Source organism: Trichechus manatus, unplaced genomic scaffold (genome assembly GCF_000243295.1).
Source record: "Trichechus manatus latirostris isolate Lorelei unplaced genomic scaffold, TriManLat1.0 scaffold00061, whole genome shotgun sequence".
Lineage (NCBI taxonomy): Eukaryota > Metazoa > Chordata > Mammalia > Sirenia > Trichechidae > Trichechus > Trichechus manatus.
Window position 1 is genome coordinate 4,376,205 of NW_004443997.1, and position 14,385 is coordinate 4,390,589.

At 44.9% G+C, this 14,385-nt stretch overlaps 1 protein-coding gene across 3 annotated transcripts in view; it reads left to right on the plus strand.

Annotated features, from left to right (window-relative positions):
- The window catches only part of CORO1C (coronin 1C), an 85,243-nt gene extending 78,127 nt beyond the window's left edge, over positions 1–7,116 (plus strand). For 2 of the 3 annotated variants that reach the window (XM_023733732.1, XM_023733733.1), the window contains 3 exons: positions 5,248–5,305; positions 5,401–5,646; positions 6,541–6,682. In XM_023733732.1, coding sequence (XP_023589500.1) covers positions 5,248–5,305; positions 5,401–5,646; positions 6,541–6,660 — 424 coding nt within the window. In that variant the 3' untranslated portion in view covers positions 6,661–6,682. Of the gene's footprint in view, positions 1–5,247; positions 5,306–5,400; positions 5,647–6,540 lie in introns of all 3 variants that reach the window. The other variant, XM_004378996.2, reaches the window with a different exon arrangement.
- Positions 7,117–14,385: the final 7,269 nt, after the last annotated feature.

A 14,385-nucleotide genomic window follows, 5' to 3' on the forward strand; every position in this document is an offset into this window, starting at 1 on the left:
GTATTCTGCCTCTTGTAATTCCAAGAAATTTTCCTCCTCTGGAAAATTTCTAGATTCTTTATTTTGGGAGCTTGCTGAAGCCATCATGGATTGCCTGTTTATGTGATTTGATATTGACTGATGTCTCTGAGCCATCAATAAGTTATTATATTTATTTATTTTATGTTTGCTTACTCTGCCCTAGCTTCTTGTTTTATTTTGATATATCCAAATAGGGTGGTCGTATGAGCTAGTTTGATTATTGGCACCTTTGAAGCTCTAATGTCCTGTCACCAGGTGGTTAGATCTGTTATTAGGTATGTGAGCTCAGAAGTCAGCCCACTCCTCCTGTATGGATTCAGCTCAGGTGCCCAGGTAGATAGCCAACAAGTGTGTGGTGTAGGCTCTCGCTTACAGTCCTAAACAGGCGTGAGTGATTGGTGTAGGCACAGGCATCTGGCTGCAGCAAGGGGACACACTCTGAGCAAGGCAGGGTGCTGATGGCCGCCCCAAAGTGTCCAGGAGGAACGCATGTCCCTGTTCCTTAGAGCTTGTAGGTGGATGGGTTTTGCAGCTGGACTATGAGCACTTAATGCTGTTGGCGGTAAGGCCTGGGGGGCTCCTCTTAATCATGGGCCCCTATCGCAGGTAGCTAGGTGGCATGGGTGGAGCCACCAGTCCTCAGGCCCCTGATGTGGGTAGGTGAAGACCCTGCTTAATGGGCAGAGCAGTGTCAAATGTCAAGAAGCCGCCACTTCACAGCTGAAACAGTTGAAGTTAGTTCCAATATAGTACCCTGGTGTACTGCGGTAATGAGGGCCTACGCTGTTGAGATGGGCCCACACAAGTCTCTGCAGGGGGCAAGGCACTCAAAGTCTGTGGATCCCTTACGCCTGTGCCTAGGCAAAGGAGCTGTGCCTACCCTGGGTTCCTGGCTTAGGGAAGCCGGTAGTTTATTTTTCCCGTTTGTTAATCTGTTCACTCTCCAAGGCAGGGAGAATGGCTCCGGGCGTGTGACGGATCCTACTTCCAGCCCAGGGGACTCGGCAATTGCCGAAGCTTGTCCTGGACCCAGTGCAGAGCAGGGAGCGCGGAGATAAATGGGAAAGAGGTTTTTCCCTAAGGGGGCTGTTTTTGATCTGTCCGGTAGGCCATACGCAAGTACTTATCTTTCGCCAGTGAGGGCTGCTTCTCACTTGTTCTGGGTGGCCGTGTAGACTCTGGCATTTGGTCTCTCCCAGTGCAGAAAGCACACCTCCCAGGGACCACTGCTGGCCTGCCTCACTGCTCACCCCCGAGCCGATCAGGCCTGAAGGGCTCAGGCTCTCGCTGGGTCCGGTCTGGCAACTCCTCGCTGCTTGCAAACCGTCTTTCCTTCCCCCACCACTCAGTCCGGTTCCTCAACTCTGCCTTTGATGTTCAGGGTTCCCAGATTGCCATATATAATCAAATCACTTGTTTTTTTTGGGTCTTTGTTGTAAGAGGGTCAACCGGAAGGGTCTGACTACTCTGCCATCTTGGCCCCGCCTCCTCATGTGGTACATTTTTAAATACAAAAGTGGGAACCTACTAGAACTTTTTTTTTTTAAGCTCAACATCATTTCAAGGATCTTCATTTCATGTCGTTAAATGTAGAGTTATTCCATTATTTTTAATGGCTAAAGAGTATTTCTTAGGATGGAAATACCTTTACATTTAATCATTTTCCTATTGTTGGACAGTTAGGTTGTACCTATTTTTTTCAGCTTATAAACCTGGTTGCAATAAACATTCTTCCACAGATCTTTTTTTTTTTTTTTTTTATTGTGCTTTAGATGAAACTTCCCAGAGCAAATTAGTTTCTCATTGAACAATTTGTACACAAATTATTTTGTGATAATGGTTGCAATCCCTGCGATATGTCAGCACTCTCCCCTGCCACATTCCAATTTTCCATTTCCATCCGTCCATTTTTCCTGTCCCTTCTGCCTTCTTGTCATTGCCTTTGGGCAGGTGTTGCCCTTTGGTCTTGTATACATGACTGAACCAAGAAGCACGTTCCTCATGCATGTTATTGCTTGTTTTATAGACCTGTCTAATCTTTGAGTGAAAAGTGGGCTTTGGGAGTGGCTTCAGTTCTGAGTTAAAAGGCATCTAACATCAACAACAACACATTTACACAGTTGTGTTGTCAAGTTTGCTCTTCTGGCCGCACCATTAAATAATTATATTTTTAAAGATAAAAGACTTCTTACAAACTTTTAAAAATATGAATCACTATTTTTTTTTGGTTGTTGTTTTGTTTTTAAATACATTCAATTCTCTAATAGCTGGAGTAATGAAGGAGAACCATTCCAGATAATCCAAAATTGTAGTTTAAACCAAATTAATCAAAATATGGTTAAAAATCAGTTTAGTCTGAATTTAATTAAGATTATATCCAGTATTTGTGAACACATTTATTTTACATGTCATCTAAAAGTTTAAAAGGCTGTAACACATGATCATTCAGGACACCTCCTATTTATTGTGTCTTGAGCGCTTATTATACGTTGGGCACTGCGTACGACAACGGGATGAGGTCAGTGTTTTTTTAATCCCCGTTTTATGGATGAGGAATTCAAGGCTTGTGAAGTTGTCACATGCTCCAGGGTTATAGTAGTAGAGCTGAAAGTCAAACCCAGATCAGTGTTTTTCACCACTATGCTAACTGCAAAGTTTTCATTAAACCCCTGGTTTCTTTATGAGTCTTCCTGGTTGAAATAGTGAATAACTCGAAAACAAACAAACAAACAAACAAAAAAAAAACCCGTTGCCTTTGAGTGTCTTCCGACTCATTAGTGACCCTATAGGACAGAGTAGAACTGCCCCGTAGAGTTTCCAAGGAGTGCCTGGTGGATTCAAACTGCCGACCTTTTGGTTAGCGGCCATAGCACTTAACCACGACACCACCAGGGTTTCTGAAGTAGTGAATAGGCCAGTTTAAAGGATCAGTTCTTTACAGCATGACTGTGGTTTTACAACACCTTTCCCAGCCACAGCTACTTTTAGCTTTTGTTGCCCTGAAGTATTGGAGCAGCACGTCCGTAACCATCAGGCTGGCTTGACTAGATTCATGCCTAGATCGTGTTAACCATTTTCAAACACCAAAGGCTACATATTTCCAGTGGGAACAAGTTCCACTGGCCTTGGGTGTTTAAGATGATAGTAGCTCTTCTCACTTAAACTCGTGAATTTAGAGAACGCCTCACCGGCAGCACTTCTTCCCCCTGAGTTCCTGCCTTTCCATCTGGTGGGTTGGCCAGAGTACTTTACTCTCCTGCCAGGAACTTTAGAGAGACCTCTTGGTGATTCCCTATTCCGACAGAAAAAAATTGGCATGGCCTTGTCAGCATCATCGTAAGAGTAATGGTTTCTGGTTTTGTGGCTTGAATTCGTTGATTTAGTCCTGTCGTAGGATGCAATAGAAAGTGTCATCCCTTTGCATTTCCAGATTAGAAGCTATTTATTTCCCTTTCCCATGTCACAATACAAGTTGTTTTATAGTCCAGCTCTTTCCACGTTGTGGCAATTGCAAATTTATGCATGATGTGGTTTTCTCAGATGCCAAAATTTTAATTCCTGGGTTTGTTCTCTTTTCCTTTGTAAAAGTCGTATTTGTACTTACAAACGTTCAACCACCTGAAGTTGGCATCCAAGTCGTAGATACTATCTAATCAGTAGGTGTTTGTTTTCTCTTGTCTGTTGACATGTTAATTTTTCACACGAATCACCATCATTGTTGTTATTATTGCCACCACATTTGATCTGCCCCCAGATAATCGGGATTTATGGAGTCCTAGTGGCTTGGTGGTTAAGAGCTCAGCTGCCAACTGAAAGGTTGGCAGTTCGAATCCTCCAGCTGCTCCTTGGAAACCCTATGGGGCAGTTCTACTCTGTCCTATAGGGTCGCTATGAGTCGGAATCAGCTTGATGGCGGTGGGTTTTGTCACTGTAATGCATAGACCGCTACTTGACATTTTTGTCCTCAGTCTGCCATTTCCTAGCATAGTTACTCTTTTTAAAAAAATTTTGTTGTTGTGCTTTAAGTGAAAGTTTACAGTTCAAGTTAGTCTCTCATACAAAAATTTATACATACATTGTTATGTGACCCTAGTTGCTCTCTCTATACTGTGACAGCACACTCCTCTTTTCCACCCCTGATTTCCCGTGTCCATTCAACCAGCTCCTGACCCTCTCTGCCTTCTCATCTCGCCTCTGGACAGGAGTTTCCCATTTAGTCTCATGTATCTACTTGAGCTAAGAAGCGCACTCTTCACGAGTATCATTTTATGTCCCACAGTCCAGTCCAATCTTTGTCTGAAGAGTTGGCCTCGGGAATGGTTTTAGTTTTGGGCTAACAGAGATTCGGGGGGCCATGTCTTCCGGGGTCCCTCCAGTCTCAATCAAACCATTAAGTCTGGTCTTTTTACTAGAATTTGAGCTCTGCACCCCACTTTTCTCCTCCATCAGGAACTCTCTGTTGTGTTCCCTGTCAGGGCAGTCATTGGTGGTAGCCGGGCATTATCTAGTTCTTCTGGTCTCAGGCTGATGCAGTCTCTGGTTTATGTGGCCCTTTCTGTCTCTTGGGCTAATACTTTCCTTATGTCTTTGGTGTTCTTCATTCACCTGTACTCCTGGTGGGTTGGGACCAGTTGATGCATCTTAGATGGCTGCTCACTAGCGTTTAAGACCCCGGATGCCACTCACCAAAGTAGGATGCAGAACATTTTGTTAATAAACTTTGTTATGCCAATTGACCTATATGCCCCCTGAAAGCATAGTCCCCAGACCTCCCGCCCCTGCTCCTCTGTCCCTTGAAGTGTTTGGTTGTAGTCAGGAAACTTCTTAGCTTTGGTTTAGCCCAGTTGTGCTGATTTCCCCTGTAGTGTGTGCTGTCTTTCCCTTCACCAAAGATAATTCTTGTCTACTATCAGTTAGTGAATACCCCTTTCCCTCTGTCCCCACCCTCGTAACCATCAAAGAATGTTTTCTTCTGTGTTTAAACCTTTTCTTGAGTTCTTATAATAGTGGTATTATACAATATTTGTCCTTTCAGCATAGTTACTCTTGACTTCTATTTTCTCATCTGTAAAATGTGAGCACTAAGCTCTACCTACTCTCCAGGGTGATCAGATGAGGTGATGGCAGAGAAGCATTTCATACCCCATACAGTACTGTAGAAAATCCAGTTGTTATTAAGCCTCTTGTTCCACTTAATATAACTTTGCCTTTATGTCCCCTTTGAAGATTCTTCAAACTTCATGAGAGAAAGTGTGAGCCCATTATCATGACTGTTCCCAGGAAGGTGAGTGCCCAGTTTTATAGGCAGTTCAAGTTTTTAAAAAATCCCAGACCTTTCTTCTTCCTTACCTAAGGGTTTCCTCACAACATCTCTTCTAGTCTGACCTTTTCCAAGATGACCTGTATCCTGACACCGCGGGGCCAGAAGCCGCCCTGGAAGCAGAAGAGTGGTTTGAAGGGAAGAATGCAGACCCAATCCTCATCTCCTTGAAGCACGGATACATTCCAGGCAAAAACAGGGATCTCAAGGTGGTCAGGAAGAACATTCTAGATAACAAGCCCACTGCAAACAAGAAGTGCGACCTGATAAACGTCCCCAAGAAAACTGCAGACATGGCCAGTGTGGTAAGGACTTGAGTTTGAGGGAGATGCTGGCTGGCATTTGTCTTCTTGAAAGCCTTTTACGGTCCAGGGCATCAGCAAATATGTCCCACCTGTGGAAGTCTAACAGATGGTGGGTTTTCAGTAAATGATGGCATATACTGCTTATAAGAAGTCCTTGGTCACGTGACAGTTATGAATGTATGGTCAGGTTGGCTGCTTTAGCTCAATTTTTTATAATGACCAGAGTAGATGTCAGTCTATGACTGTCTCTGAGTGTGCACAGCAACCTCTTGGCTTCTTCCTGAGTGTCTTTCCCCAAAGATGGTTAAACCCACCTCTGGTTTAGACTTACAACATGGTGAGAGTGCAGGGTCACAGATGCAGGGAAGAGAAGAGTCAGCTGTGGGTCGGGGCAGGCAGGGCAGGGGACTTATCTCTCATGAAGGACCCCTGAGGGCACGGCAAGAGTTCTCTGGCTTCTGGAAGGAGTCACCCTTCACCCTGGGCAGATGAGGATCCTCCTGTTGGAGATGAGTGATGGGAGGGGGTTGGGGTAGAGGGCAGCCTGGAAGGACTCAGTCTTCCCTCCGGCTCTGTGGTGGCCTGAGGGACCCTGTTGTGGGCAGCGTGCAGGCCACGGGACCAGAAGTAGCAGAGTGATGCAGTGTTGTTTGCTGCGGGCGTTAACATGGATTGAACAGCAGTAATCGAATCCACATAAGGAGCAGATGCAGCCGGGGTTTTTTGTTTTTGTTTTTGTTTTTTTAAATCCGATGCAATAGGTTTTGCCATTTCCAGAATAGAAAATTATATTGTATGCCTTGTAAATTCTCAACTGTGTTAAACTGGTTTACTGCTTCTAAGTCATCTCCCACCCCACCCCACCCCCTGCCCCACTTTTGTTTGTTTTCTTAGCAAAATGAAGCCAAGCTGGATGAGATTTTAAAAGAGATCAAATCTATAAAAGACACAATCTGCAATCAAGACGAGCGCATTTCCAAGTTAGAACAGCAGATGGCGAAGATAGCAGCCTGAAGGTCCCACCCCACCCTTCCAGACATGGGAGCAAGGACTTGCGCTTGGTAGCTGGTTGTTGGTGTGGTCCTTGGGAGGGACAGGGCGACACTGCCATTGGAGATGTTCCACCTCAGATTTGTCAACCAGCGATAAGCCACATTCCAATGAGAGCCCAATTCGTCTCCCCAATTTGCAGAAACAAAACGTAATTTAAAAGCTGAGCTTTTTCTCAAAAAGCTTTTTTGATGTTTTAAGTGTTACGTGTGACTTGTTGAACTTTTAAAAGACAAAAATCCCAGATGTTCTGAATTTTAGAAAACAAACCAAGGCTGATTCAGTGTCTTGCCCAAGTACCCTTTTTTTACGAATAGGGACCAATGCCACATTGCTTTTTGTATTTCTTTCTTTTTTTTTTAATGTTGCCAAAACCAAAAGTAGCTTTTTTTTTTTTTTTTTTTTTTTTGTATTTAATATTTTATTGTACTTCAGGTGAAGGCTTACAGAACAGATAGGATGCTGAATTCTATTGGCTATTTTTTTTTTTTTTTTCATTTGTATTTTGCTACTTTGCAGTATTTGTGTGTGGTTTTATTTTTTTCTTAATTTGAAAGGGACAGCACTGTGTACGTTTATAAACTAAATGAAGATATTATTTTGTATAAACATTCTTCTGAGAACAATCAGAGCAGTCGCCGCGTCGTGGTGCTGCTTCCATTGCAGCACAAGCCTGGTCATCTTCATGCCGGAACAAAAGGAAGATTTGAAAAATCACGTGGATCCATATCACCACCCCCTCATTTCATTGAGTCTTCTGATCAAAAAAGTTCGTATTGTCTCTCTTCCTTCTTTCCTTTCTCTTTTCTAGAAATTGGGTGGTTGTACCAGAATGGAATTTTGCTTCTTGGTTATCCTGTACTTCAGATGATTATAATCTAACCCAAATTAGCACGTGTTTCTGCAGTTTTGTTATACACATAGAATCGATTGCCTTCAGCACGTTAAACATCGTGTTTCAGGTTCTGGTCAATACTTGACAAGGGTGCCCGGGACAAGACGACACACACGTGGTGTCCCGTGTTCCTTCTTGCCCTTTTCAGCAGCTTGCCTAGCTCTTGAGTACAGGGGCGGAGACTCGAAACCAAGCGCCTGGAGGGGGCGCGTTGGCCCAGGGTGATCCTCTGTTTCCTGCATGTCCCTTGCTGTCCCCGTGCTGTCCTGGAGGAAGAAGTGGTTCTCCCTTAACCCAAACAGCTCCCTGTTCTTGCCTCTTCCTCACGTATGCACAACCTCTCTCAGGGCTCCCTCCAGTCGTTCCTTCTCCTTCCTGCCTGTCAGCCCTAATTCACATTCAGCTGGATGAGCCCAGAGGGTGCTATTGAATATTGAGACTGGGGAGAATGGTGTAGAAAGAAGCAAGACCTGGAGCGCAGACCTTTGCTGCAGCTTTAACGTGTAAAAACATGTCCCTTTGTTCCCACTGCACAAACTCACCTGCTCTGCCTTCCAGGTCTCCCAGAGACTCCCAGCCTGCAGGGCCAGAGACTGAGCTCTGACTGCCTGTCCATTCCCGGGTTAGCTGAATTTCCCCTGATCTCCAGCTTTCTCATATCTAATGCTTGAGAAACGAGATGTAAGGGCTGAGTGATTGAACGAGAGTTGTCTAGTGCCATTGGGACCATGAGGGACTCTTCTGCACATGCTTGTGCTGGTGTGGGGACAGGGCTGGCTGGAAGCATTTGTGCAGGGAGTCAGGATGAAGGCTGGGTATTGCGGTGGGTTAGCATAGTGGTCAGCAGCACTGGGGTTAATGTCCGTGTAGAAAAGGTACCATGTGTTTAACCGATACTGGGATTGCTGTCTCCACAATTTCATGGCATCTGAACGTTTGGTAGGGTTGTGTGTGTGTGTGTGTGTGTATGTGTGTCTTTTTAATATTGAAGTGGCTAATGAGCTGTGAAGGAAACAGTAATTATGGTGACTTATATTCAAACCTGTACATGTTTCTTTATCAGCGTAATCTGCTGAGGACCTTCGTGTTTAAGATTCAGAAAAGTTTTAAGGTTCTGATCTCACTTTAATTAAGTAAACGGAATTGTTGTCGATGGTGGTGACACACCATACGGAATGTGCTTCACCGAGAAGAGGGAGGGTGAGGAGAGTCACCTTGGTCTTAGTTTGCAGCCTGTGAGTTATTTAATGAATGGATACCCAGCCAGGCTCAGATCGGTGCCTGAAGCATTGTGGGTTTTTTCTTTCCTGTTTTGTCTTGTGTATGTGTGTGTGTGTGTGTGTGTGTGTGTTTTAAAGCCGTGCTATCCCAGAGGAGAACCAGTGAATTAAACTCCTAGATCGGCTCTTATAGAGCGGCCATCGTTAACTCTGTCAAAACACTTGCTTCCATTTTCAAAGATAAAAATCATTGATTACAAAATGGTGTCCGTGTTTATTTCACAGTCAGCCTCTCTGAGGCAGCCTGCCCCTCTCTGCCCAACACAGCTTCTGTGACTCAGCGGAACAGGCCAGGTGCCTTTTTCCCCTCTGAGGGTAGGTACAAAGGAAATGTGTGTGGATACTGCAGCTCAAGGAAATATGAAAGTCAGCTGGGGTCTGTAGAGTGTGGCACTTGTGTTCCTGCCTCCTGCCTTTGCCGGGGTGGACTGTGGGCAGATTTCCTGATCTTTTCTATCTTGAAAGGGGGTGATAATTCCATAGAGAGGAGAGGAGAGAAAGGCCTGTGCCCAGCTGCACAGTGAGTACCCCCGCAAGGTCCCCATCACTACCACTGTGCACTGACCCCCCGGAGTACTTTTGAAATCACATTTTCTTCAGTGAAGTATGATTTAGAGTTCTCTTGGCTTGGCTGCAACTTTTATTCCAGCAGAAGGTGTTTGGGGTTGGTTGAATTGCATGGCCGCTTTCCAGCTCCCGTTTTGCACTAAGACATTGTCTCAGGACATTTTAGTGATTGTAGCAAAGAATTTCCCACAATTTGCCCTTTCTAAAAGTTTATAAATAAGATGAATAATTGGCATGAAGCGCTCCCTCCCACCACCCCAGTACCTTACCCTGCAAGTGCTTTAGTCTCTCAGGAGAATGGCAGCGAGGTTCTGCGTCCGCCTGTGGTTGCGGGAAGTAGAAGTTGGCAGATGCCCTCTGTAGGCCCAAGGTGCCCAGAGTCAGGGCTGAGGCGCGTGGGTGGTGTGTTTACTACTGACTTCATTTCTGACTTGGGCTGCCTTGATTCTCTGCCAGAAGATCTAAAGGGCATCATGCTAGCCCCAGACAGCCAGACCTTGTCTAGAGAGAACTTCTGCTTAAAAAAAAATTACTTCCCTTGCTGTACTTAGTGTTCTCTGTCCAGAAAAACTTTATGTTGATTCTTAAGAATCTGTTAACTCTAAGCAGCCCTTTCTCCTTCTGCAATCACATTAAAATATCCTGAGACCATCATTGGCTCACAGACGTGAGTCATCCTCAAGGACACACCTGTCTTTCTACAGTCGTTGCCCAGGGTGGACAGTGAGAAAGTTCTTCCCCTCCAAAGAACGCAGGGGGTGGTGGGCCCTTTCCTCCACTACTAGAGAGAGTCTACACAAATTGGGACAACCTTTCCAGTTTGACAGGTGTCTTGGTTACCTAGTGCCGCTATAACAGAAATACCACAAGTGGATGGCTTTAACAAACTAGTTTATTTCTCATAGTTTGGGAGGCTAGAAGTCCAAATTCAGGTGCCAGTTTCAGGGCAAGGCTTTCTCTCCCTGTCGGCTCTAGAGGAAGATCCTTGTCATCAGTCTTCCCCAGTTGAGGAGCCTCTCAGTCCAGGGACCCCGGGTCCAAAGGACACTACGCTGTTCTCCTGGCTCTTGTTTCTTGGTGGCATAAGGTCTCCATGTCTCTGCTCTCGCCTCTCTTTTATGTCTCAAAAGAGACTGACTTAAGACACAACCTAATCTTGTCCTCCCTCACCAACGTAACTGCAGCTAATCCTACCTCATTAACAACACAGAGGTAGGATTTACAACACAGAGGAAAATGACATCAGATGACAGAATGGTATACAGTCACACAATACTGAGAATCATGGGCTAGCCAAGTTGACACATTTTGGGGGAACACAATTCAAACCATGACAACAAGTGTATCAAAAGTCTTAATCTTAAATGTTCTTACCTTTTGACCCAGGATTTCCACCTCTGGGAGTTTTGTCCCAGGGAACTAGTGGGAGATGTATTTTAAGACTTAGAAGAGTACAAATGCACAACATTCAGCCCACAAGGAGGGTGGTTAACTTGTCACGTTCATATGTTATAATCCTGTGTAGTTATTTTAAAAGAGTATTGAAGAAGAAACATTAAAAACTAGACTATAAGATACAATCAGTTCCAAATTTTGTTTTAAATATGTGTATACCCAGGTTAAAGCCTGAGAGTAGGTTAGTACTGGGTGGTTGGACGTCCTTATGCTTTTCTGGATTTTTCAAGTTCCACAGTGAGCTGTGTTACTCATGTAATCAGAAAAAGTAACTTTGCGTCTAAAAAATAATTCTTACTAGTCACTTTCCATGAAGTCACTGCAAAGTAAATGACGTTGGCTGGTCTATCCGTTTAAAACTATAATGGGGAAGTGTGAAGTACATTAGACCTCAGAAAACCAAACCCATTGCCGTCAAGTCGATTCCAACTCATAGCAACCTTATAAGACAGAGTAGAACTGCCCCATAGGGTTTCCAAGGAGCAGCTGGTAGATTTGAACTGCCAACCTTATTGGTTAGCAGCTGAGCTCTTAACCACTGTGCTACCAGGGAAGACCAGAATCTTTAGTCAGAAGTGCAGGCTTCTCACGGCCTTAAAGATGTTGTTAGGTGCCATCGAGTTGGTTCTGACTCATAGTGAGCGTATAGGACAGAGTAGAGCTGCTGGTGTATTTGAACTGCAAACCTTTTGGTTAGCAGCTGAGATCATAACCACTACGCCACCAGGGCTCCAAAGAAAGATAGTAAAACAGAATAACCACCCCAGAAACAGATTATAACTGATATGTCTTTTTAAGGCTATATGCCTATATGTATATACAATGTATATGTGTACAATAAATACTAAAAATGTTATTGCTACATGGAGTTAGAAGTGGCCAATAGTTTTTACTTAATTCTGTTTTTGCGGAATTTCTAGATTTCCTGTAGTCAACATATGTTACTTTATTCCCAGAAAGAAGTTATTGAAATTAATTATTAATAAATGAATAATATATTAAAACAAGCATCACAAACCAGTGGGGAAGGAAATAAACATTGCAGGGATGCTAGGTAAGCTGTTGGGGCAGGGAATGTTGTAGATCTTCCCCTCAACACCAATATAAATCCTTAATGGATTTGATAGCTAAGTGAAAGTGAAACTTTTTTTGTTTTGTTTTAGAAGAAAATAAGTCAGACTGGGGGGAAGCATTTAAATCCCAAAGCAATTTAATAAACCACAGAGGAAAAGATAATTGGCCACGTAAAAATTAAATTTCATAAGACTTTAATATGTCCAAACAATAAAGATCAAAGAGACTGGGAAGTATGATAAGGGATAGATTAGCATGCTCGATCTAGGTCCCGGTTGCCTCTTCTATTTGAAATGAGAATGATATCACCTGCCTCACAGGGTCATGTAAAATTCTGAGTCTGAGATGTGCAGATACTGGCATTACTCTGTCTGCCCTAGGAGGCCTGGTGGGGCAATGGTTAAGCGCTGGGCTGCTAACCAAAGGGTTGGTGGTTTGAACCCTAGAAGACCCTATTGGGCAATTCTATCCTGTCACATAGGGTTGCTGTCAACAACAACAGCCCCCTAAGAAGAATTTAGTCCACCAGCAAATGATTTATCACAATCTTTTAGAGGTGAAAGGAGTTTGCTAGATGCCAATAATGTTGTGTTTTGTGGAATCTACCCAACTGGAAGTTTCAGGAAAGGTAGAATGGGGAGGTGTGGAGTGAGAAGTTGCTCCGTATCCTCAGAGATACTCAAGGATAAGGTAGCCACTGCAGTTAAAGGGAATTCACTTCTGAGAAATTTGTAGATTGGTTGAAATGTGGAGGAAGGTGAATTTAGATAGGCTGGTGGATCCTTGAAATTCCATGTAATTCTACTTTACTGCGTGGAAACAGTGAGATTTTGAGGACGTGACCTTGGAGCTGGGTAAGAAAACTGATTTCAAGAGCCTGAGGTGAATGGGGTGTGTTTGGGTGAGGAACACAGATCATGTGACAGACTTCATGGCAAAGGACCTTCGAGAGCAATTCCATCCCAGTGCCTGGGGAGCCTGGGGGTCAAAAAATTCAGAAGGTTAGAAGGTAGTTGGAAAGCAGGTGGACAGGTCTCTTCTGTTACCACAAGAAACCCGCCAGCACTTCAGTTTGGGGACTGACCACTCGGGACTTGGTTGTTTTTATTGGAGGCTTCCTTACGCTGCTGTCAAAGGAGTGATAGAAGGGTGACTGGGTGGGTATGGGGGAGTACCGGGGAGATGTGATCCAGACAAAGGCCCGCAGGGTGTGGAGAAAGCTTTGCGTGGCTGAAAGGAGGAGGAGGGAGGAGTTTACCTGATCCTGGGTATTATGTGTGTACTGGGGCTTCAAACAGAAAGCTCCTCCCGCCTTTACGGCCATCTAGTCCAGATGAGGAACAAGCGATATAATGGGGTCACAACACAGTGTGATGGGGAGCCCTGAGATGCTGCGGAAGCAGACCTGGCTGTAGCCCAATTCATTGAGCTTCCCCTCCCCCGGGCGCCTCTTGGGGCCAGAGCAGCAGGGCTCATCTTCATGCTGGCCCTGTGGCTTCTCAGTGTTCATTTCCTAATCTCCTCTTCCCACGAGACGTAGTTTTTACTCACTTTGGTTTCACTGGTTCAATACTAGAGTGTAAGGTCTTAGAGAACATGGTAGCGGAGCAGATGACCCGGTGGTCCAGGAAGGAGAGAATTGCAGGCTAAAGCTCAGAGCCCTCAGGGAAGTGGCGGGGTGAAGAAAGCAACCATCAGGACTTTAGCAACTAAACCAAAGCTTTTGGGCTATAGTGATGAGGTGTGAGAACTGGGAAGTTGCTCCATAAATAACACAAAGTTGCAGGTTCCTTTGCGAGATACACGGTTTGGGTTGAAGAAGGCAGACAAAGTGACTCGTGATTTACAAACTCCTGGGCTGCTTACTGCCATCCTCAATTACACTTCCCAAAATGATAAATGAGTTACCATCACCCTGGCCCGTTTCCACCAGAGGCAGTGGCTCAAAATGGAACATAACATGTCAATGCGAGATTCCCTTGTGGGTGTCCAGCTACCGGCCAGACACCTCTGCTTATAGAGGAACCAGACCATTTGGCAGTTGTACCCTGGTTTCTCAGCCTCCAGGCACCTGTTCCCTGATTTGCTTCCACTGTGATGTTTTCTGAAACAAAATCTGGCCAGGTCTCTGGGAGACAGACCCCACTGACACTGAGCCTTGATCCAGTCTTGCCTCCCACCCCACTCCATCCCCACATCCCACACCCACGCTGTCGGCAACTCCGGTTGGTTATAGCTTCAAAATACAGCCCTGTTCCAACTGCTCCTCACACCTCCACTGCTACTCCCGAGTCTGTGCCCCCATCACCTCCTAACCAACCTTTCTGTTCTGCCCCTGCCCCAGCCCCTGCCCCTTTTAGTCGGTTCTCCATGCAGCAGCCAGAGTGATCTTGTCAGGTGTTAAGGCAAGGCTGGACA